The sequence below is a fragment of the Ranitomeya variabilis genome, chromosome 8, assembly GCF_051348905.1.
Source record: "Ranitomeya variabilis isolate aRanVar5 chromosome 8, aRanVar5.hap1, whole genome shotgun sequence".
In the NCBI taxonomy this organism is placed as follows: Eukaryota; Metazoa; Chordata; class Amphibia; order Anura; family Dendrobatidae; genus Ranitomeya; species Ranitomeya variabilis.
The window spans coordinates 108,157,640-108,179,726 of NC_135239.1; the positions used below are offsets into that span (position 1 = coordinate 108,157,640).

General features: G+C 50.3%; 1 protein-coding gene across 7 annotated transcripts in view; it reads right to left on the reverse strand.

Annotated features, from left to right (window-relative positions):
• Positions 1 to 22,087, reverse strand: part of LOC143788704 (flavin-containing monooxygenase 5-like) — a 269,606-nt gene that overhangs the window by 71,180 nt on the left and 176,339 nt on the right. For all 7 annotated transcript variants that reach the window (XM_077278536.1, XM_077278535.1, XM_077278537.1 and 4 more), the window contains one exon: positions 21,800 to 21,988. In XM_077278536.1, coding sequence (XP_077134651.1) covers positions 21,800 to 21,988 — 189 coding nt within the window. The remainder of the gene's footprint in view (positions 1 to 21,799; positions 21,989 to 22,087) is intronic.

Here is a 22,087-nt window from a genome sequence, read left to right on the forward strand (position 1 = left end):
ATTCATAGCCTAGAGAGGGGCCACGGATATTGGTCCCCCCCGGCTACAAATAACAGTCCACAGCCGCTCCGGAAATGGCGTATCTGTAAGATGCGCCAATTCCGGCACTTAGCCCCTCTCTTCCCACTCCCGTGTAGCGGTGGGATATGGGGTAATAAGGGGTTAATGGCACCTTGCTATTGTAAGGCGACATTAAGCCCGGTTAATAACGGAGAGGGGTCAATAAGACGCCTATCCATTACTAATCCAATAGTAATAAAGGGTTAATAAAACACACACATTAGGAAAAATGTATTTTAATATTCTTCATTTAACCATACTTACCATACTTCAGCGCCTGCAAAAAACATAAAATAATAAACCATATACTACCTGTCCGCCGTAGTCCAATTAATAACTAGTGTCATCGGGTGATGTCACTGCTCTATAGGACCCTCAGTGACACACTGACAGGAGACAATGGCTCCTGCAGTGCATCACTGAACTATAGTAACCTCTGAGTCTCACTTTATGGCAATTGCTGCCTGGGAAAATATCTCACACAGCAATGGCATAAAGCGAGACTAGGGACTATTTTCTCACAGGGGCGTAGGAATACATTGTGAGGAATACATTGTGGAAGGATACCTTCCATCATTGTAGTCCTGGAGCCCCTGGAGAGCAGTCGCATCAGCAGATGCTCCCGCTCTCCACGGGAGATCGTCGAGGGACACTCGTTTTAATTGGATTTCTGCGGATCAGGGATTATAGTGTTTGTTTATTATTTTAATATTTTTTACAGATGACACTGGCTTCGGGGATCAAGGTGACAAGTGATGGTGAGTATGTACTCTATGTTACATGTACTGTATGTCTGTATGTATGTTGTATGTATGTGGCATGTTGCATGTCGCATGTTGCATGTCTTTGTATGTCATTGCATGTCGCATGTAGCATGACATCGCATGTCGTATGTTGCATGTCGCATGGTGCATGTCATCGCATGTCGCATGCTGCATGTCAACGCATGTTGCATGTCGTCGCATATTGCATGTCGCCGCATGGTGCATGTCGCATGTCACATGTTGCATGTCGTCGCATGTCGTCGCATGTGGCATGTCATTGCATGCTGCATGTCATCGCATGTCACATGTCACATGTTGCATGTCATCGCATGTAATCGCATGTCGTTGCATGGTGCATGTCGCATGTCACATGTTGCATGTCATCCCATGTAATCGCATGTCGCATGTCATCGCATGTTGCATGTCATCACATGTTGCATGTCATCGCATGTTGCATGTCGCTGCATGGTGCATGTCGCATGTCACATGTTGCATGTCATCGCATGTGGCATGTCATTGCATGATTCATGTCATCGCATGTCGCATGTCACATGTCGTTGCATGTAATCGCATGTCGCATGTCATCGCATGGTGCATGTCGCCGCATGTCGCCGCATGGTGCATGTTGTCACATGTAATCGCATGTCATCGCATGCTGCATGTCATTGCATGTCACATGTTGTATGTTGCATGTTGTCACATGTTACATGTCACATGGTATGTGTTATATGTATGTATGTATGTACTGTACATGTGTACACGCAGAGCCCCGGCCCGCACATACCAGTGCCGGCACGCAGAGCCCCGGCCCGCACATACCGGCGCTGGCATGCAGAGCCCTGCACATCACATCGTGGATTCCCTGCCTAGCCCCGCCCACCCCAGCACAGTCACGCCCGCCCCAGCACAGCCCCGTCCACCCCAGCACAGTCCTGCCCGCCCCAGCACAGGCCTGCAGCCCCCAGCGCCGCCCACAGCCCAGTCACTCTTGATGAGTGACTGCTGACTGTGAGGCTGGCTCACTCCTGCTGCTGACGTCACGTCAATTTCCAGAGTCTGGAAATTGACGTGACATCAGCGGAAATAAGCGGCGGCTGCAGCCTGGGGGTCACATGACCCGGACTCACCCGCCGGAATAGCGCCGCTCACAGGCAAAGACGGCAACGAAAGATATTTGCACAATTCATTAGGGGCCCCGGGGGGATACATTGGGTGGTTAATTGAAAGTGGTGGACAACCCCTTTAAGTCATATGGCAGGTCCTGGGCTTTAATGCAAGACCTGAGCTCCGCGCATTGCTATTCACGTCTTCAATGCTTCTGCCAGTCTCTGCCAGCAGCAGTTACAGCACATGGCAGAGAGGTGCAATGTTCTAAGTGCTTATTGGGGTTCTGTTGGGTTGGCATGTTAGTCAAGACCAGCCTGTGGCTCGCATTTAAAGGAGTCTGCAATTTTAACAATGTACAATGGGTATGAAAAGTATTCAGACCCTTCTAAATTTTTCACTCTGTTTCATTGCAGCCATTTGGTAAATTCAAAAAAATTATATTTTTCTCATTAAATGTACACTCTGCACCGCATCTTGACTGAAAAAAGAAACAGAAATGTAGAAATGTTTGCAAATTTAATAAAAAATTGATAATATAACTGGAATATCACATGGTCATAAGTATTCAGACCCTTTGCTCAGTATTGAGTAGAAGCACCCTTTTCAGCTAGTACAGCCATGAGTCTTCTTGGGAATGATGCAACAAGTTTTTTACACCTGGATTTGGGGATCCTCTGCCATTCTTCCTTGCAGATCCTCTCCAGTTCCGTCAGGATTGATGGTGAACATTGGTGGACAGCCATTTTCAGGTCTCTCCAGAGATGCTCAATTGGGTTTAGGTCTGGGCTCTGGCTTGGTCACTCAAAAATGGTCACAGAGTTGCTCTTATTTCTCATTGTTTAGGAGTCCTTCATGTTTTTTTTTAGCAAACTCTATGCGGGCTTTCATGTCTTGCACTGAGGAGAGGCTTCCATCGGGCCACTCTGCCATAAAGGCCCGACTGGTGGAGGGCTGCAGTGATAGCTGACTTTGTGGATCTTTCTCCCATCTCCCTACTGCATTTCTGGAGCTCAGCCACAGTGATCTTGGGGTTCTTCTTTACCTATATCACCAAGGCTCTTTTCCCACGATTGCTCAATTTGGCTGGAAAGCCAGGTCTAGGAAGACTTCTGGTGGTCCAAAACTTCTTCCTTTTAAGGATTATGGAGGCCACTGCTCTAAGGCATGAGCTCCACACAATCTCTTTCCTATATACTGTATGAGCCCCGCACAGCCTCCCTATATACTGCATGAGGCCACACAACATCCCTATATACTGCATAAGCCCCACACAACATCCCTATATACTGCATGAAGCCCACACAACATCCCTATATACTGCATGAGCCCTCCACAACCTCCCTATATACTGCATGAGGCCCCACATAGTCTCCCCATATACAGCATGAGGCCCTCATAACCTCCCCATGTGCAGCATGACACCCTAATAGCCTCTCCATGTGCAGCATGACACCCCCATAGCCTTCCCATGTGCTGCATGTCACCTCCATAACATCCCCATGTACTGCATGCCACCTCATAACATCCCCATGTGCTGTATGTCACCCTCATAACATCCCCATGTGCTGTATGTCACCCTCATAACATCCCCATGTGCTGCATGTCACCCTCATAACATCCCAATGTGCTGCATGTCACCCCATAACATCCCCATGTGCTGCATGTGGATTGCCCCGTCAGGGCAGCGGGGTACTCAGTACCAGGACCTTCGGTTCACAGGGGGATGGCATGGTGGCTGACCCGGTCCGTGGCCCTGGGACGTCAGTCTTAAAAGGAAAGGTCTTTAAAGGGAATGTTCGTGACGCCACCTGTGGTATTCGGTCAGGGTGACCGACGCTGCTTTAAGGGGTCTGCTGGGGTGATGTTATGGCAGCTAGATGGTATACCTTCCCACAGGTGAAATGTATCCACAGGGCTTCCCAGTGTGTAGATGGTGGATGGTGAGAGGCGCAGTGAAGAACGAGGACACAAGGTTGCAGTCTCTTTACCTTTACTGAAGACTTCAGCATCAACAGTCCAGAGCACCAGATCACAGGGCAGACAGAGTCCGGCCGGTTTGGAGGCAAGTCCAGTGTCCCCTTGTCCAGGTGGAAATCAGTAGCCTTCCTGTAGCGCTGCGGTGTTGTAGTCCCTTACTTGTAAGCTTCTCATAAGGTCCTCACAGATGTTGTAGATGTTATGTCTCTCTCTGTCCCCTGGATAGGATAGGACAAACCCGTATGACCGGTGGCTTGAGGCGTTTTACAGGGACTCTATTAAGGCCTAGCCTCTAAGGGGTGCCACCTTGCCTCCTGGGTGTAGGGCGGGCAGGTAACGTGAAATTAGCTGTCCTGATGGTCTCTGGAGCAAGGCATAAAGGATCGTTGCTCCTTCGGTGTTCCAGCTACCGGGATCCTGCACCTCAGAAGGAGGCAGCCTGTGTAGGGCTGTTCCCCTCCTGGTATCCACTCCTTTGCTACAACTTCTTTCACCCTCTCTGCAATACAGTTCTCCTTCAGTCTCTTTCTGGAAGCTGCAGCTCTCAGGGCATGCACAGCTCCGTGTCCTTCTTCCTCGAGCTCTGACAGGATCCCACCCCTGTCAGGGACCAACTACCTGAGCGAAGCTCAGCCAGCAACTAACTTTCCCTACAGGCAACCAGTTTTACCTAAATGTGGGGAGTGACCTAATAAATAGAGCAGAGCTCCCCCTGGTGGCCTGGAGTGTGAAATGTGCTGCATGTTTGTTTTACCTGGATGCAGTTGTCCTTCTTTGCCTCCCTAGGGGAGAATGACATTACTGCAATGACCAGGACCCTGGGGCGCTGCACGTAATCCCATAACATCCCCATGTGCTGCATGTCACCCCATAACATCCCCATGTGCTGCATGTCACCCTTATAACATCCCCATGTGCTGCATGTCACCCTCATAACATCCCCATGTGCTGCATGTCACCCTCATAACATCCCCATGTGCTGCATGTCACCCTCATAACATCCACATATGCTTCATGTCACCCCATAACATCCCCATGTGCTGCATGTCACCCTCATAGCATCCCCATGTGCTGCATGTCACCCTCATAGCATCCCCATGTGCTGCATGACACCCTCATAGCATCCCCATGTGCTGCATGACACCCCCATAGCATCCCCATGTGCTGCATGACACCCCCATAGCATCCCCATGTGCTGCATGACACCCCCATAGCATCCCCATGTGCTGCATGACACCCCCATAGCATACCAATGCCCATCTAAACAAATGAAAAAATGAACACATACCTTGGTCCTGTTCCCCAGCGCTCTGCTTCTCTCCCTGCCTCTGGAGCGCTGACTCTCCGCAGCATAGAGCTGACGTGATGAAATGAAATCATTGCGTCAGCTGTTTCACATGCTGATTGGTGGAGGAAGTAGCCGGAGACCCCTCCTCCATCAGTGCAGTCAGCGCAGATAGAGACAGCGACCGGGTGGGCACGGTGCGGCCCGTGGACCTCTGGTTTCCAGCTCCACGGCTGTCTCGGTCCGCGGGCCACATCCAGCCCTCTGGCTGTCCTAGTCCAGCCTGCGGGCCGCACATTCCCCAGGTCTGATGTAGGTGAATAGCAGCCTGTTGTTAAAACTGCAAAATTATAGAGAAACAAAGGTTCCTAGAAATGTTCATACATGATAATCTTGCTGTATACAAGGACATTTGCGGTTCAATTTTTTTTATCTTAGCAATCAAGAAGATGAGAAATACACCAATTTAAGCAAATGCTTTTTATTAGAACGTAACAAGAATGAAACTTACAGTAAAGCTGACACTATGTTAGAAAGCATTATTTTTACAGTTTGTCAAAAAACAACTTAAAGACAAACTGTCGCTTTAATTTTAGATTTTTATATAAATCATTAGTATACATGAAAATATATTTCATAATATATCTTTATTAGACAAAGCTACTTAATTCATTTCTTGGACTGATTGTTCCCTCACAATATTCCCAATTTGATGGATAAAAAATCTGACTTCAGAGAGTACAGATTTTCCCATTAAGGAGATGAGATGACAGTTGATGCTTTTAATATTCTAGGTAGAGGGAGGAGGAGTGAGGGAGGAGCTAGAGGGAGACACAGACATTCTGCTGTATGTTCTCCTTAAAAAACAGTTATACATATTTTTATTAATATTTCCATGACAATTTCAAATATTACAAGCAACACTCCAAATAATAAATCTGTATTTTGCATAAGCATGGAGACATGGGGGATCGGCAGGCGCCCCAATCTGTCAGCAGAAACTGCATGGACCAGGGGTCATTCCACCGCACACTTGCTTTCCTTTCAACATGGGCATAACGATACTCAGACAAAACAGAGTGAGGCTAAAACAGTGTGGCAATACTTTATTGAACCACAAAACAGGCAGATAACATGTAGAACAGTCCCAGCAAAATACCCCAATATGGTACACATTACAAAGTCTCACCCTTCCACTGACTCTTCGGGATAAGAGCAGCTGTTACTTCAGAGCTTCCAGGGTCAACTACCCCACCTATGGCACGATACAGAGAGGAGGTAACGACAAGCTTAGGAAGGTGACAGTCCATTCAGGAACAAGGCCAGTTGACTGGAGGGTCACAAGCTGGCTTCTTCTAACATATCTGTGGTTCAGTGATGGTCAATGGAGTAGATCTGTACTCTTCCAGCCAGGGTTGAGGTCCCCTAAACTGGCATCCTGTAGAATGATAAATCTGTGTCCCTCGTGATGGAGCCATGATGTCTTGGCTGCTGTCCTCTCTCTGGTCCTTTGGATGCTTGGATGTCTTGGCTGAATCTCTGTTTCTCATTCTTGCAGAGGCATATAACCTATCTATTTTTATAATTAACAAGTATCCTTCCTTCAGAATTTACATAATGAGTAAGGCTGGTTTCACATTTGCATTTGTGCGCACAGCATTTCATCCGCATAGATCCACATGCGTCATGCGTACATATATTTAACATGGTGTACGCAAGGACATGCGTCTGCATGCATTCGCATGCTTTTGCGTACGCATGCGTCATTTCGCGATGTGTGGCGGGGCACGGCAAATGCAACATGTTGCATTTTGGGGGCGTCAAATATTGCGCAACCATCCGCATGCAGGCAATTGTGGATGATTGCATAAAAAAAAGCATTACTGTCTATGAGAACGCATTGATATGCAAGGACATGCGTACGCATGCGTTCGGAACGCAATGCATACTTCACACTAATCATGTCAAGGAAACTATGTTACCACCTGCAAAATCACTGATGTATAAAAGGGGGTGTGGAGACAGGTAGTCCATTACTCTCAAGACTCAGGATGGAAGCAGAAGACTTTTTACGGAAGCACAAGACTCAGTACTGAAGCACAAGACTGCACGGAAACACAAGGCTCTGCACGGAAGCACACGACTGGTTGTCTCCTGGTGCTGTCATCTGTCTCTGGTGCTGGCGTCTCTCTTGGTGCTACCATCTGTCTCTGGTGCTGGCGTCTCTCCTGGTGCTGCTGTCCTGGTGAGGATATCACTGGCTATGTAAGTATAGAACCTTTGAAAATGTCTGTCTCTCTTAATTTCTCTTTCTGTTCCTTTAGACTGGTTGTCTCCTGGTGCTGGCATCTCTCCTGGTGCTGGCGTCTCTCCTGGTGCTGGTGTCTCTCCTGGTGCTGCCGTCTGTCCCTGTCCTGTGCTGACTGCTGTGCTGTTGGACTACTGCCTGTAATGTAAGTATTGGTGTCCATTTTTTTAGTCTTGGGGGGGGGGGGTTACATTGTGTTTGGCTCTTAACAAGGTTACATTTTCTTTTCTTTTTTTTCTGTAGTGTTTCACTTGACTGCTGCCTGCTCTTCAACCATGTCCTCAAGTGAAAAAGTGACTGCTTCCCAGGGTGGACTTGACATTGATTATGTAATCACATTTGCTATACTGAATGGTATGTATTGACTGGCAATACTATACCTGTGTTAAATCATGTAATTTCTTTACAGGTACCTTCCACTGATGAAGAGTAGGAGTAGTCGAGTGGAAATTAATCTCCCCAGGGTCGTTGGGTTCATGTGTCTCAGGAGGAAAGACGTGGTGTAAGTAGTGTTGAGCATTCCGATACCGCAAGTATCGGGTATCGGCCGATATTTGCGGTATCGGAATTCCGATACCGAGATCCGATACTTTTGTTGTATCGGGAATCGGTATCGGATCGATATAATGTGTAAAATAAAGAATTAAAATAAAAAATATTGATATACTCACCTCTCCGACGCAGCCTGCACCTTACCGAGGGAACCGGCAGCCTTCTTTGCTTAAAATGCGCGCGTTTACTGCCTTCCGTGACGTCACGGCTTCTGATTGGTCACGTGCCGCCCATGTGACCGCGACGCGACCAATCACAAGCCGTGACGTAATTTTCAGGTCCTGAATGCCTAATTCTAGGCATTCAGGACCTGAAAATTACGTCACGGCTTGTGATTGGTCGCGTGCCGCCCATGTGACCGCGACGCGACCAATCACAACAAGCCGTGACGTAATTTTCAGGTCCTGAATGCCTAATTCTAGGCATTCAGGACCTGAAAATTACATCACGGCTTGTGATTGGTCGCGTCGCGGTCACATGGGCGGCACGCGACCAATCAGAAGCCGTGACGTCACGGAAAGCAGTAAACGCGCGCATTTTAAGCAAAGAAGGCTGCCGGTTCCCTCGGTAAGGTGCAGGCTGCGTCGGAGAGGTGAGTATATCAATATTTTTTATTTTAATTCTTTATTTTACACATTAATATGGATCCCAGGGCCTGAAGGAGAGTTTCCTCTCCTTCAGACCCTGGGAACCATCAGGGATACCGTCCGATACTTGAGTCCCATTGACTTGTATTGGTATCGGGTATCGGTATCGGATTAGATCCGATACTTTGCCGGTATCGGCCGATACTTTCCAATACTTTCAAGTATCGGACGGTATCGCTCAACACTAGGTGTAAGTATTCTTTTAACCAGAGTTGTAATTGATTTTTGTTTCATTTTTACTTAAAATTATTTCGTTTTATTGGATATATAGGTTCCACAACGGGAAGAAGCTCAACAGGACATTGAAAACGAGCAACTAATTCACCTTGTGCAAGAGCGAGTACCATTGTGGGACACCCATGATTGTAAGCACTCTGATGTTGGTGTCATCCGACGACTCTGGGAAGAAGTGGCCAGATTGCTGCTGCATGACTGGGTCCCTGCCATGCCACATACCAGAATTTATTTTGGTAAGTATTGCAATGTGGTGTGACGCGCCAGTGAAACTGTGCATTGTTTTACAATTAATTTTTTTTTTTCATCGTTCACAGGGAAGAGAATAAGAGTGTCTTGACGCTCGATGAAGGATCGCTTCAACAAGGACCTGAGACAGGATAACCAGGTTAAAAGTGGTGCTGCTCAAATGATACTCAGAAAATACAAATACCACTGGAACCTTGCTTTTCTGAGGCCTGCGCTTGCTACGCAAACTTGAGTATATTTTGTGTTGTCTTACTATTATTTCACCTTTTTTTGTGTTTTACTAATGTTTTCCTATTATTTTCACCACAGAACCTGGTGCAGCACCACACAACCTGGATCATCCTCTGTTGGAGCAGACCCTCATCGACCAGCCAACGAACAGACGCAGTCCCAATCATCCACCAGCGAAGGAGCAACCTGGCAGGCCTTACAGGCTGAGGATCAGGTAGCCGCCGGTCCATGAGGTTTTTCCCTGTCCCAGCCTTCTGCCGCTGCTTTGGTTGGGTCTTCTCATCAGCAGAAGAGGGCTTGGGAGAGGTCACTCATGGTCAAGTTTATGCACTTAAGCTTGGTCTTCCAGGATGGGATTAAGGTGCTTGGTGATAGACTGAAGAGTGGGTTCACCCATGTGAACACACTTCTATAGGATGTCAGCAAACGCCTTGACCGCCTGGAAGCCAACCTTGAGAGACCGGTGCAACATTTTTTTTCTTCAATAGAGTGGGAAGTGTTGTAAAACCTTAAGCCTCAATTCCAGATCCACGTCATGCAGGCCTGCCAGGCTGCTTACAGCCACACATTGCAGCAGCAGCAGTCCCAAAGCTACAATCCACAGGTCGGAGGATATTACCAGCAGCCAAACATCTACTTTCAAAGTCACACAGCACCAAACTATCCACCACCACTGCCTCCAATTCACAGATACACCACACTGCCGACTTCATCATCCCTGCAGCCAGCAGCATTCACAACGCTCCCAAGTTTAGCACCCCTGCAGCCGGCAGCATCCACCACGCTTTAAAGTTCAGCACCCCTGCAGCCAGCAGCATCCACCACTACTTTCCCAAGTTCTGCACCCCTGCAGCCGGCAGCATCCACCACGCTGCCCAGTCAAGCACCACTCCAGAAGACTGCTACAGAGGCCACCACTTCCACTCAGCCAAGAAAGCAAAGGTCCAAAACTAAAACATTCCCACCAGGACAAAGACCCGGAGTCAAAAAACCCAGCTAAAATTGGACTCACCACCTCCACCCTCACTTAACAATGTGACTCTGTTGTCAAATGTGTCACTATCTTCCCTGGTGTCTGTCCCTTCCAGTTTGTCTATCCATTCCCATGATTCCACTGTGTTGTCTACTCCCAATCTGTCCAGTCCCATCCATGATCCAATCCTTCAAATTGTTGCCCCTTCCCCTGTAACCCCTTCATCAACCACCACCCAATCCTCACAGCTCCACACCCCCAAGGTCCATCACATCTCACCCTCAGATAGACCCCAATCCTAAACCCAGTTTTTTTTTGTTAAGTAAATGTTTATTTTGTTTGCACAATATCTGTTTTTTCTTTGTGCCGCCGCCACAAACACACACATATGTGTATTGTATTATTGAGGGAACTTGTAACGGGTGTTTTACTGCAGGTATTTTACTATTTAATTCAGCAAACATTGCAGGTACATTTTAACATTACAGGTACATTTTAACATTACAGGTACATTTTTACATTACAGGTACATACTTAGCGGCTTAAACCATTCCGTCTTGCCATGCCACATGTCCATTATCAGAAATAAAGTATGCAGCAAACTTATCCCTCATCTGGGCAACTTCCAATGTAGTCCTCAGAGGGTGATCTTGGTAATCATGCAATGTAGCAGGTTCCTCAGGTTCTAAGTTGGGTTGCTCTTTTGCCAGGATATAATTGTGCATAACAACACACACTTTCACAACCTCATCAATTGTCTCAATTGTTAGATTGATTATTGTTTCCAAATTGCGCCATTTAGATACCAGCAAGCCAAAGGCACACTCCACAGTTCTTCGTGGCCTTGTCAGCCGGTAGTTGAAAATCCATTTGGTATTATTCAAGTCCCTACTTGAGTAAGGTTTTATGAGGTTGGCATACATTTGAAAGGCTTCATCCCCAACTATAACAAATGGCATTGGTGGCAGAAAAAAGCTTCCTCACTATATCCAATATTAAACCCTTCAAATATACAACTTATACCAATAGAGAACTACTGAAGGATCAGTCAATTCAGTAATAAAAATATCAAAATTTTATCATACAATATTACATATTATAACCACAACGAATTAATAAAATAGGACTATACATGTGTATATAGGAACAACCAACTATGACCAATTACAGCAGCCATACCATAGCATATGTCAATTTCATAACGGTATTTACGTAACAATCCGCATGTCTATGGTATGTACCAATAAATGAACACTATGACAGAAAATTATAACATTGCTATGTTGCAAAAGGGTAGTAAAGCAAATAACCTTAATCCATTATTGATAAAGTAGATAAAAACATAGAGTTTTTATTTGAATAGAGTTAAAAACCATGAGACAACTACAACAGATAAACACATAGAACACACAACCGTGCTCCCTAGACAAACCATGAAAGGGGATACTGCAAAAAACACTGCCTGACCGCGGAGGTTGGCACCCTACACACAGATACGAGATTGGCGCCCCCACTCGTCGACGGCTGACCCTATTACTCCTACAATGCGCGCTGAGCAAAGTGTCCCATGCTCACTGTCATGTATACCTGACAGGAAAGGTTTTAGACAGAGTTTACTAGACTTATTTACTGACCTTTTGCTGTTTATCAGCGTTTGATTACTTATGTTGCAAAAGGGGCCACAAGTGTCTACCTTATTACATCACTAAATAGTGTGGTCCCATTAGAGGGGATGCCTATGAGGCTGCAATAAATTTTAACTAGTAACACTAAAAATAATTAGTAGATATGCAGGCATTGAACATTCAACAGCAAATACTTCCACAGCTGCCACCCCAATTGGATAGTTAATTACCTGTGTCCATGTTAAGGGGATATATGGTACTGCTGTATCCGCACCTCGACGCGCATTTCACCGCCGCTCGCATCAAAAATGAATGATGTTAGAAACCGTGCCATCTAAAAATGCCCAAATCATGAGCTATAACACTAACCTTGACCCGGAGATCTTCCAAATTTATGGCCTCCACTTTACAGCACATTTCCTCAAAGTATTTTTTTTTCTAAGTATGCAGCAGTTATAACATGGCAGTTAGACAGGGCAGGAGACAGGTAAGAAAAACTAAACCTATTCCCTATTCACTTGAAACAGAACAAATACTAGTCACCATATGTATCTGTATAATCTATATCCTGGCTGCTGCATTCACTCACCGCCCTTGCATAAACTCTTTACCTCCATCCATATCGGTCCCTCTGTCCTTGCCTCTCCTATGTATAGCACTCATGCTCTGTTCACATTGCTTAACAGCGCAGATCCATTCAGTCCCACCATCCAACACAAGGGACGCTCTCACAAATCACTTAACCATCTGCTCACTCTTTCTTTCCTCCTTCTCCTAGTCGCTGGAGACATCTCTCCAAACCCCAGCCCCCCATGTTATAGCCAGTCAAACCTCCCAACTGCTACACCCAGAAACCCCTCTAACCTTATTAATATTCCATGCATGCCTTCTGTCTCTTTCAATTGTGCTCTTTGGAATTCTCGCTCTGTGTGTAATAAACTCTCCTTCATTCATGACTTCTTCCTTTCTAATTCTCTTAATCTCCTGGCTCTTACTGAAACCTGGATCCAGCAGTCAGACACCACCACTGCTGCTGCTCTCTCATATGGTGGACTACACTTTTCTCATACCCCAAGATCGGACAACAGAGCAGGTGGAGGCGTTGGTCTGCTCCTTTCACCCAAATGTACCTTCCAAGTTATTCCCCAAGTACCCTCACTTGTATTCCCTTCCTTTGAGGTCCATGCTGTCAGACTCTATGTCCCCTTCTCCATGCGAGTGGCGGTGGTGTATCATCCTCCTGGCCCCTCTCATCAGTTCCTGGATCATTTTGCCACCTGGCTTCCACACTTTCTCTCCTGTGACACCCCCACCCTTATCATGGGTGATTTCAACATCCCCATTGCTTCTCCCCTCTCCCCATCTGCTTCTCACCTTTTATCTCTAACCTCGTCTTTCGGCCTCTCGCAGCATACTAACTCTCCAACGCATGAAGATGGAAATTCCCTTGACTTAGTCTTCTCCCGGCTCTGCTCAGTGGATGATTTCGCAAACTCCCCTCTCCTGCTCTCTGACCACAACCTTCTTTCATTCTCTATCAATAACTGCCACCCCGCTCAGGTCACCCCCACTTTCCACACTTATAGAAACATACAGGCCATTAACACCCAGAAACTTATGAAAAACTTGCAGTCCTCATTGGCCCCAATCTCCTCCATCTCATGTCCTGATTCTGCTCTGAAGCATTACAATGAAACCCTGCAAAGTGCCCTGGATGAAGCTGCTCCTCCTATACATAGAGCAACTCGACACAGACAGCGACAACCGTGGCACACGCTGCAAACACGTTTCCTGCAGCGGTGCTCCAGGTGCGCCGAACGTCTGTGGAGAAAATCTAATCTACCCAAAGATTTCATCCATTATAAGTTCATGCTAAAAACATACAACTCTGCCCTTCACCTCTCCAAACAAACCTATTTCAACACCCTCATCACCTCGCTGTCCAATAACCCTAAACGTCTCTTCGACACTTTCCAGTCCCTACTCAACCCAAGAGAGCAGGCCCCAACCACAGATCTCCGCGCTGACGATCTGGCCAATTTTTTTCTGGCCAATTAATTCAAAGAAAAAATTGACCACATTCGACAGGAAATCATCTCCCAATCTCTTCATACCAGGCACTGTCCTCCCTCCCCCACTGCATCTAGTTCACTCTCTGACTTTGAACCAGTTACAGAAGAAGAAGTAAGCAGGCTCCTTGCATCTTCTCGCCCGACCACTTGCACCAGTGACCCCATTCCGTCACATCTCCTCCAGTTCCTTTCCCCGGCTGTCACCTCTCACATAACAAAAATATTCAACCTTTCCCTCACTTCCGGTATTTTTCCCTCCTCATTTAAGCATGCCATCATACATCCATTACTTAAAAAACCCTCCCTCGACCAAAACTGTGCCGCTAATTATAGACCTGTCTCTAATCTTCCCTTCATCTTTAAACTCCTGGAACGCCTGGTCCACTCCCGTCTTACCCGCTATCTCTCAGATAACTCTCTTCTCGACCCTCTTCAATCTGGCTTCCGCTCTTTACACTCTACTGAAACTGCCCTCACTAAAGTCTCTAATGACCTACTAACAGCTAAATCTAATGGTCACTACTCCATGCTAATTCTCTTGGATCTTTTCGCAGCATTCGACACTGTGGATCATCAGCTCCTCCTCACTATGCTCTGCTCCATCGGCATCAAGGACACCGTTCTCTCTTGGTTCTCCTATCTCTCTGACCGATCCTTCACTGTATGTTTTGCTGGTTCCTCCTCCTCTCCCCTTCCCCTTACTGTTGGGGTTCCTCAAGGATCAGTCCTAGGCCCCCTCCTCTTCTCTTTGTATACTGCCCCTATTGGACAAACAATCAGTAGATTTGGTTTCCAGTACCATCTCTATGCTGACGACACCCAATTATACACCTCTTCTCCTGCTTTCACTCCGACCTTCTTAGAAAACACCAGTGATTGTCTTACCGCTGTCTCTAACATCATGTCCTCCCTCTATCTGAAACTTAACCTGTCAAAAACTGAACTCCTCGTGTTCTCTCCCTCTACTAACCTACCTTTGCCTGACATTGCCATCTCCGTGTGCGGTTCCACCATTACTCCCAAGCAACATGCCCGCTGCCTTGGGGTCATCCTTGATTCCGAGCTTTCATTCACCCCCCACATCCGATCACTGGCTTGCTCTTCTTATCTGCATCTCAAAAATATTTCTAGAATTCGCCCTTTTCTTACTTTCGACTCTGCAAAATCTCTTACTGTCTCACTTATTCATTCTCGTTTGGACTATTGTAACTCTCTACTAATCGGCCTCCCTCTTACCAAACTCTCCCCGCTCCAATCTGTCCTGAATGCTGCTGCCAGGATCATATTCCTCACCAACCGTTACACCGATGCCTCTACCTTGTGCCAGTCATTACACTGGCTACCCATCCACTCCAGAATCCAGTACAAAACTACTACCCTCATCCACAAAGCACTCCATGGCTCAGCACCACCCTACATCTCCTCTCTGGTCTCAGTCTACCACCCTACCCGTGCCCTCCGCTCCGCTAATGACCTCAGGTTAGCATCCTCAATAATCAGAACCTCCCACTCCCGTCTCCAAGACTTTACACGTGCTGCGCCGATTCTTTGGAATGCACTACCTAGGTTAATACGATTAATCCCCAATCCCCACAGTTTTAAGCGTGCCCTAAAAACGCATTTGTTCAGACTGGCCTACCACCTCAACGCATTAACCTAACTATCCCTGTGTGGCCTAATTAAAATTAAAAAAAAACAAAAAAACAAAAAAAACAAAAACAATCAGGTACATCGCATCATGTTCTCATACACTTTATGCAGTCAATAGCTTCTGTGTCTGTACTGCTACATACTTAGGCAGTTAACTGGTTCATGCAGCTTTACATGAACACCCGAGCCTTACACTATGGCTGGTCCAAATAACTAAAGCAATTGTTACCATCCACCTCTCGTGTCTCCCCTTTTCCGCATAGTTTGTAAGCTTGCAAGCAGGGCCCTCATTCCTCCTGGTATCTGTTTTGAACTGTGATTTCTGTTATGCTGTAATGTCTATTGTCTGTACAAGTCCCTTCTATAAGTTGTAAAGCGCTGCGGAATATGTTGGCGCTATAAAAATAAAATTATTATCTAATATATAATTGCCTAGAATACTACTTCCTGCAATTTGTGCCAACTTCCGTGGCTTTGTCCGGAGCTATTGTCCGGAGCTAATGTCCGTAGCTAATGTCCGGAGATAAGTGACGTCACCAGTGTCCTACACCCAGGCAGAGGACAGTGGCCCCAGGCAGAGCACAGGGACCCCAGACAGAACATGGGGCCCCAGGCAGAGCACAGGGGCCCCAGGCAGAGCACAGGGGCCCCAGGCAGAGCACAGGGGCCCCAGGCAGCATATGGGGCCCCAGGCAGAGCACAGGGGCCCCAGGCAGCATATGGGGCCCCAGGCAGAGCACAGTGGCCCCAGGCAGAGCACACACCAAATCGGAGGCCGAGGGGCCCCGCCAACCAAATCGGAGGCCGAGGGGCTTCGCCAACCAAATCGAAGGCCGAGCGGCCCCGCCCACCAAAGCGGAGGCAGAGGGGCGCGGCCCCGCCCACCAAAGCGGAGGCAGAGGGGCCCCGACCACCACATCGGAGGCCGAGGGTCCCCGCCCACCAAATCGGAGGCCGAGGGTCCCCGCCCACCAAATCGGAGGCCGAGGGTCCCCGCCCACCAAATCGGAGGCCGAGGGGCCCCGCCAACCAAATCGGAGGCCGAGGGGCTTCGCCAACCAAATCGAAGGCCGAGCGGCCCCGCCCACCAAAGCGGAGGTAGAGGGGCGCGGCCCCGCCCACCAAAGCGGAGGCAGAGGGGCCCGGCCCCACCCACCAAAGCGGAGGCCGAGGGGCCCCGACCACCACATCGGAGGCCGAGGGTCCCCGCCCACCAAATCGGAGGCCGAGGGTCCCCGCCCACCAAATCGGAGGCCGAGGGTCCCCGCCCACCAAATCGGAGGCCGAGGGTCCCCGCCCACCAAATCGGAGGCCGAGGGGCCCCGCCCACCAAATCGGAGGCCGAGGGTCCCCGCCCACCAAATCGGAGGCCGAAAGGCCCCGCCCACCACATCGGAGGCCGAGGGGCCCCGCCCACCACATCGGAGGCCGAGGGGCCCCGCCCACCAAATCGGAGGCCGAGGGGCCCCGCCCACCAAATCGGAGGCCGAGGGGCCCCACCCACCAAATCGGAGGCCGAGGGTCCCCGCCCACCAAATCGGAGGTCGAGGGTCCCCGCCCACCAAATCGGAGGCCGGTCCCCGCCCACCAAATCGGAGGCCGAGGGTCCCCACCCACCAAATCGGAGGACGAGGGGCCCCACCAACCAAATCGGAGGCCGAGGAGCCCCGCCCACCAAAAGTAAATGCGGCCCCAAAAGTAAGTGCGCCCCCGGGTGCAAAAGTAAGTGCGCCCCCGGGTGCAAAAGTAAGTGCGCCCCCGGGTGCAAAAGTAAGTGCGCCCCCGGGTGCAAAAGTAAGTGCGCCCCCGGGTGCAAAAGTAAGTGCGTCCCCGGGTGCAAAAGTAAGTGCGCCCCCGGGTGCAAAAGTAAGTGCGCCCCGGGTGCAAAAGTAAGTGCGCCTCCGGGTGCAAAAGTAAGTGCGCCCCCGGGTGCAAAAGTAAGCGCGCCCCCGGCCCCGGGTGCAAAAGTAAGCGCGCCCCCCAGTCCCGTGTGTGAAAAGTGCTGCTGTAAAGCTGGTAGCGCTGTTCAAGCACCATGTATTTCCTTCAGGAAATGCCCATCTAATATATAATTGCCTAGAATACTACTTCCTGCAATTTGTGCCAACTTCCGTGGCTTTGTCCGGAGCTAATGTCCGGAGATAATGTCCGGAGCTAATGTCCGGAGCTAATGTCCGGAGATAAGTGACGTCACCAGTGTCCTACACCCAGGCAGAGCACAGGGGCCCCAGGCAGCATATGGGGCCCCAGGCAGAGCACAGTGGCCCCAGGCAGAGCACAGGGGCCCCAGGCAGAGCACAGTGGTCCCAGGCAGAGCACAGGGGCCCCAGGCAGCCTATGGGGCCCCAGGCAGAGCACAGTGGCCCCAGGCAGAGCACAGAGGCCCCAGGCAGCATATGGGGCCCCAGGCAGAGCACAGGGGCCCCAGGCAGCATATGGGGCCCCAGGCAGAGCACAGTGGCCCCAGGCAGAGCACAGGGGCCCCAGGCAGAACATGGGGCCCCAGGCAGAGCACAGGGGCCCCAGGCAGAATATGGGGCCCCAGGCAGAGCACACGGGCCCCAGGCAGAGCACAGGGGCCCCAGGCAGCATATGGGGCCCCAGGCAGAGCACAGGGGCCCCAGGCAGCATATGGGGCTCCAGGCAGAGCACAGTGGCCCCAGGCAGAGCACAGGGGCCCCAGGCAGAACATGGGGCCCCAGGCAGAGCACAGGGGCCCCAGGCAGAGCACAGGGGCCCCAGGCAGCATATGGGGCCCCAGGCAGAGCACAGGGGCCCCAGGCAGCATATGGGGCCCCAGGCAGAGCACAGGGGCCCCAGGCAGCATATGGGGCCCCAGGCAGAGCACAGTGGTCCCAGGCAGAGCACAGGGGCCCCAGGCAGCTTATGGGGCCCCAGGCAGAGCACAGTGGCCCCAGGCAGAACATGGGGCCCCAGGCAGAGCACAGTGGCCCCAGGCAGAGCACAGGGGCCCCAGGCAGAACATGGGGCCCCAGGCAGAGCACAGGGGCCCCAGGCAGAACATGGGGCCCCAGGCAGAGCACACGGGCCCCAGGCAGAGCACGGGGCCCCAGGCAGCATATGGGGCCCCAGGCAGAGCACAGGGGCCCCAGGCAGAGCACAGTGGCCCCAGGCAGAGCACAGGGGCCCCAGGCAGAACATGGGGCCCCAGGCAGAGCACAGGGGCCCCAGGCAGAGCACAGGGGCCCCAGGCAGAGCACAGGGGCCCCAGGCAGCATATGGGGCCCCAGGCAGAGCACAGGGGCCCCAGGCAGCATATGGGGCCCCAGGCAGAGCACAGTGGCCCCAGGCAGCATATGGGGCCCCAGGCAGAGCACAGTGGTCCCAGGCAGAGCACAGGGGCCCCAGGCAGCTTATGGGGCCCCAGGCAGAGCACAGTGGCCCCAGGCAGAACATGGGGCCCCAGGCAGAGCACAGTGGCCCCAGGCAGAGCACAGGGGCCCCAGGCAGAACATGGGGCCCCAGGCAGAGCACAGGGGCCCCAGGCAGCATATGGGGCCCCAGGCAGAGCACAGGGGCCCCAGGCAGCATATGGGGCCCCAGGCAGAGCACAGTGGCCCCAGGCAGAGTACAGGGGCCCCAGGCAGCATATGGGGCCCCAGGCAGAGCACAGTGGTCCCAGGCAGAGCACAGGGGCCCCAGGCAGCCTATGGGGCCCCAGGCAGAGCACAGGGGCCCCAGGCAGCATATGGGGCCCCAGGCAGAGCACAGGGGCCCCAGGCAGCATATGGGGCCCCAGGCAGAGCACAGTGGCCCCAGGCAGAGCACAGGGGCCCCAGGCAGAACATGGGGCCCCAGGCAGAGCACAGGGGCCCCAGGCAGAACATGGGGCCCCAGGCAGAGCACAGGGGCCCCAGGCAACATATGGGGCCCCAGGCAGAGCACAGGGGCCCCAGGCAGCATATGGGGCCCCAGGCAGAGCACAGTGGCCCCAGGCAGCATATGGGGCCCCAGGCAGAGCACAGGGGCCCCAGGCAGCATATGGGGCCCCAGGCAGAGCACAGTGGTCCCAGGCAGAGCACAGGGGCCCCAGGCAGCTTATGGGGCCCCAGGCAGAGCACAGTGGCCCCAGGCAGAACATGGGGCCCCAGGCAGAGCACAGTGGCATCAGGCAGAGCACAGGGGCCCCAGGCAGAACACAGGGGCCCCAGGCAGAGCACAAGGGCCCCAGGCAGAGCACAGGGGCCCCAGGCAGAGCACAGGGGCCCCAGGCAGCATATGGGGCCCCAGGCAGAGCACAGTGGTCCCAGGTAGAGCACAGGGGCCCCAGGCAGCCTATGGGGCCCCAGGCAGAGCACAGGGGCCCCAGGCAGCATATGGGGCCCCAGGCAGAGCACAGGGGCCCCAGGCAGCATATGGGGCCCCAGGCAGAGCACAGTGGCCCCAGGCAGAGCACAGGGGCCCCAGGCAGAACATGGGGCCCCAGGCAGAGCACAGGGGCCCCAGGCAGAACATGGGGCCCCAGGCAGAGCATAGGGGCCCCAGGCAAAGCACAGGGGCCCCAGGCAGCATATGGGGCCCCAGGCAGAGCACAGTGGTCCCAGGTAGAGCACAGGGGCCCCAGGCAGCCTATGGGGCCCCAGGCAGAGCACAGGGGCCCCAGGCAGCATATGGGGCCCCAGGCAGAGCACGGGGGCCCCAGGCAGCATATGGGGCCCCAGGCAGAGCACAGTGGCCCCAGGCAGAGCACAGGGGCCCCAGGCAGAACATGGGGCCCCAGGCAGAGCACAGGGGCCCCAGGCAGAGCACAGGGGCCCCAGGCAGCATATGGGGCCCCAGGCAGAGCACAGGGGCCCCAGGCAGCATATGGGGCCCCAGGCAGAGCACAGCGATATTTTGGACCACTGTGCGGTGTTTCAGACCCCCTGTGTGATGTCTGGGGCCCTGTTCTTAAGTATATTAAAGATTAAAGTAACGTATATTAAAGTATATTATAGATCAAATTTGACACGTTTATGAGCACCATTGAGTGATATACTCAAGAATGACATAATTTTTCAACATTTTATGGTTTCAAACTGTAAACACTCAGAGTTTTTTTTTACTTCAACCAGAAAACCTTAACGGTTCATAAAAAACTTGACTGTTCAGGATATGATAAAAGTCATAGTATTCTGAATCTTTAACTTATAAAGATACCTTTACATGGGGTGATTATTGGTTCCAGAGAGGCTTTCGGCCGATAATCGTACACATAGCTGGTGACAGGACAATACAATATAAACGTTCAAAGGTAAACACTGATAACATTAAAATCTAATATATAATTGCCTAGAATACTACTTCCGGCAATTTGTGCCAACTTCCGTGGCTTTGTCCGGAGATAATGTCCGGAGATAAGTGACGTCACCAGCGTCCTACACCCGCTCAGGGTGGACAAAGATATATGCCTTCGTGGTGCGCGGCACTTTTCTGATTGGTTGCCGCCTGCCGCGAGCGACCAATCAGAAATGTGCCGTACTGTCAAGAATTGTCAAGAGATGGTGAGTGCAGCCATTTTTTGTTCTTTCTTACTATTATTTATTAATTGTATTATTCTTACATTTGAATAAATAAAGTATATATGGATTCTAGACTCCCGATTCTTTAGAATTGGGCTGCCATCTAGTTATTATTATAAATAAAATTATTATTAAAGATGTTTTGACAGGTTGCTTTGAATGGAGGTCATCTTCATTTGCTTCACTACCCTATTTTATTGGTGGTAGGAAGGTGCATCATCCCCATATACAGCAATGATCCTTTAATGGATTTCTCTAGGCTTCTTTTCTTCCTTTGTAAGGAATTTAATCATTGAATGAAGCTCTAAATCACTCACTTTCTTTGTAGAGCTGCACTGTTCTGCACATTCCATCTTGTCATTTTCAGTGCTTTCAACAGACTGAACTTCTACTGTGTCTGTTGCATGTTCAGATGCTTCTCAACATACACAGTAAAGCTCATCTCTCCTAGCAGTGATAGATAGGGGTAGATAACTCATTAAACATCCCTCGTAATTGTCAGAATACAGTAGTTATCTGATTTATTGTCACTTATTATCATACCTTAAACTGGATGTGATTCAGAAGGTTGAACTTCTCGGCATACATTTTGAAATACTCCATAATTTTAGAGTTGTGCATGTAATTTGGAAAATCTTCAGGAATTGGGTAATCACTGAAACACATAATCTCCTTAGATGTATTAATAATCACAGATTTATAGATGCTGGCTCTGTCATCTTCAACATTAAACTGGAAAAACAAATAATAACAAATGCTTTACAATACAGTAGAAAATATAATGGTTTACTACCTAGCATGATGCAGTCTTGTAAAATAAGCCTGTGATGT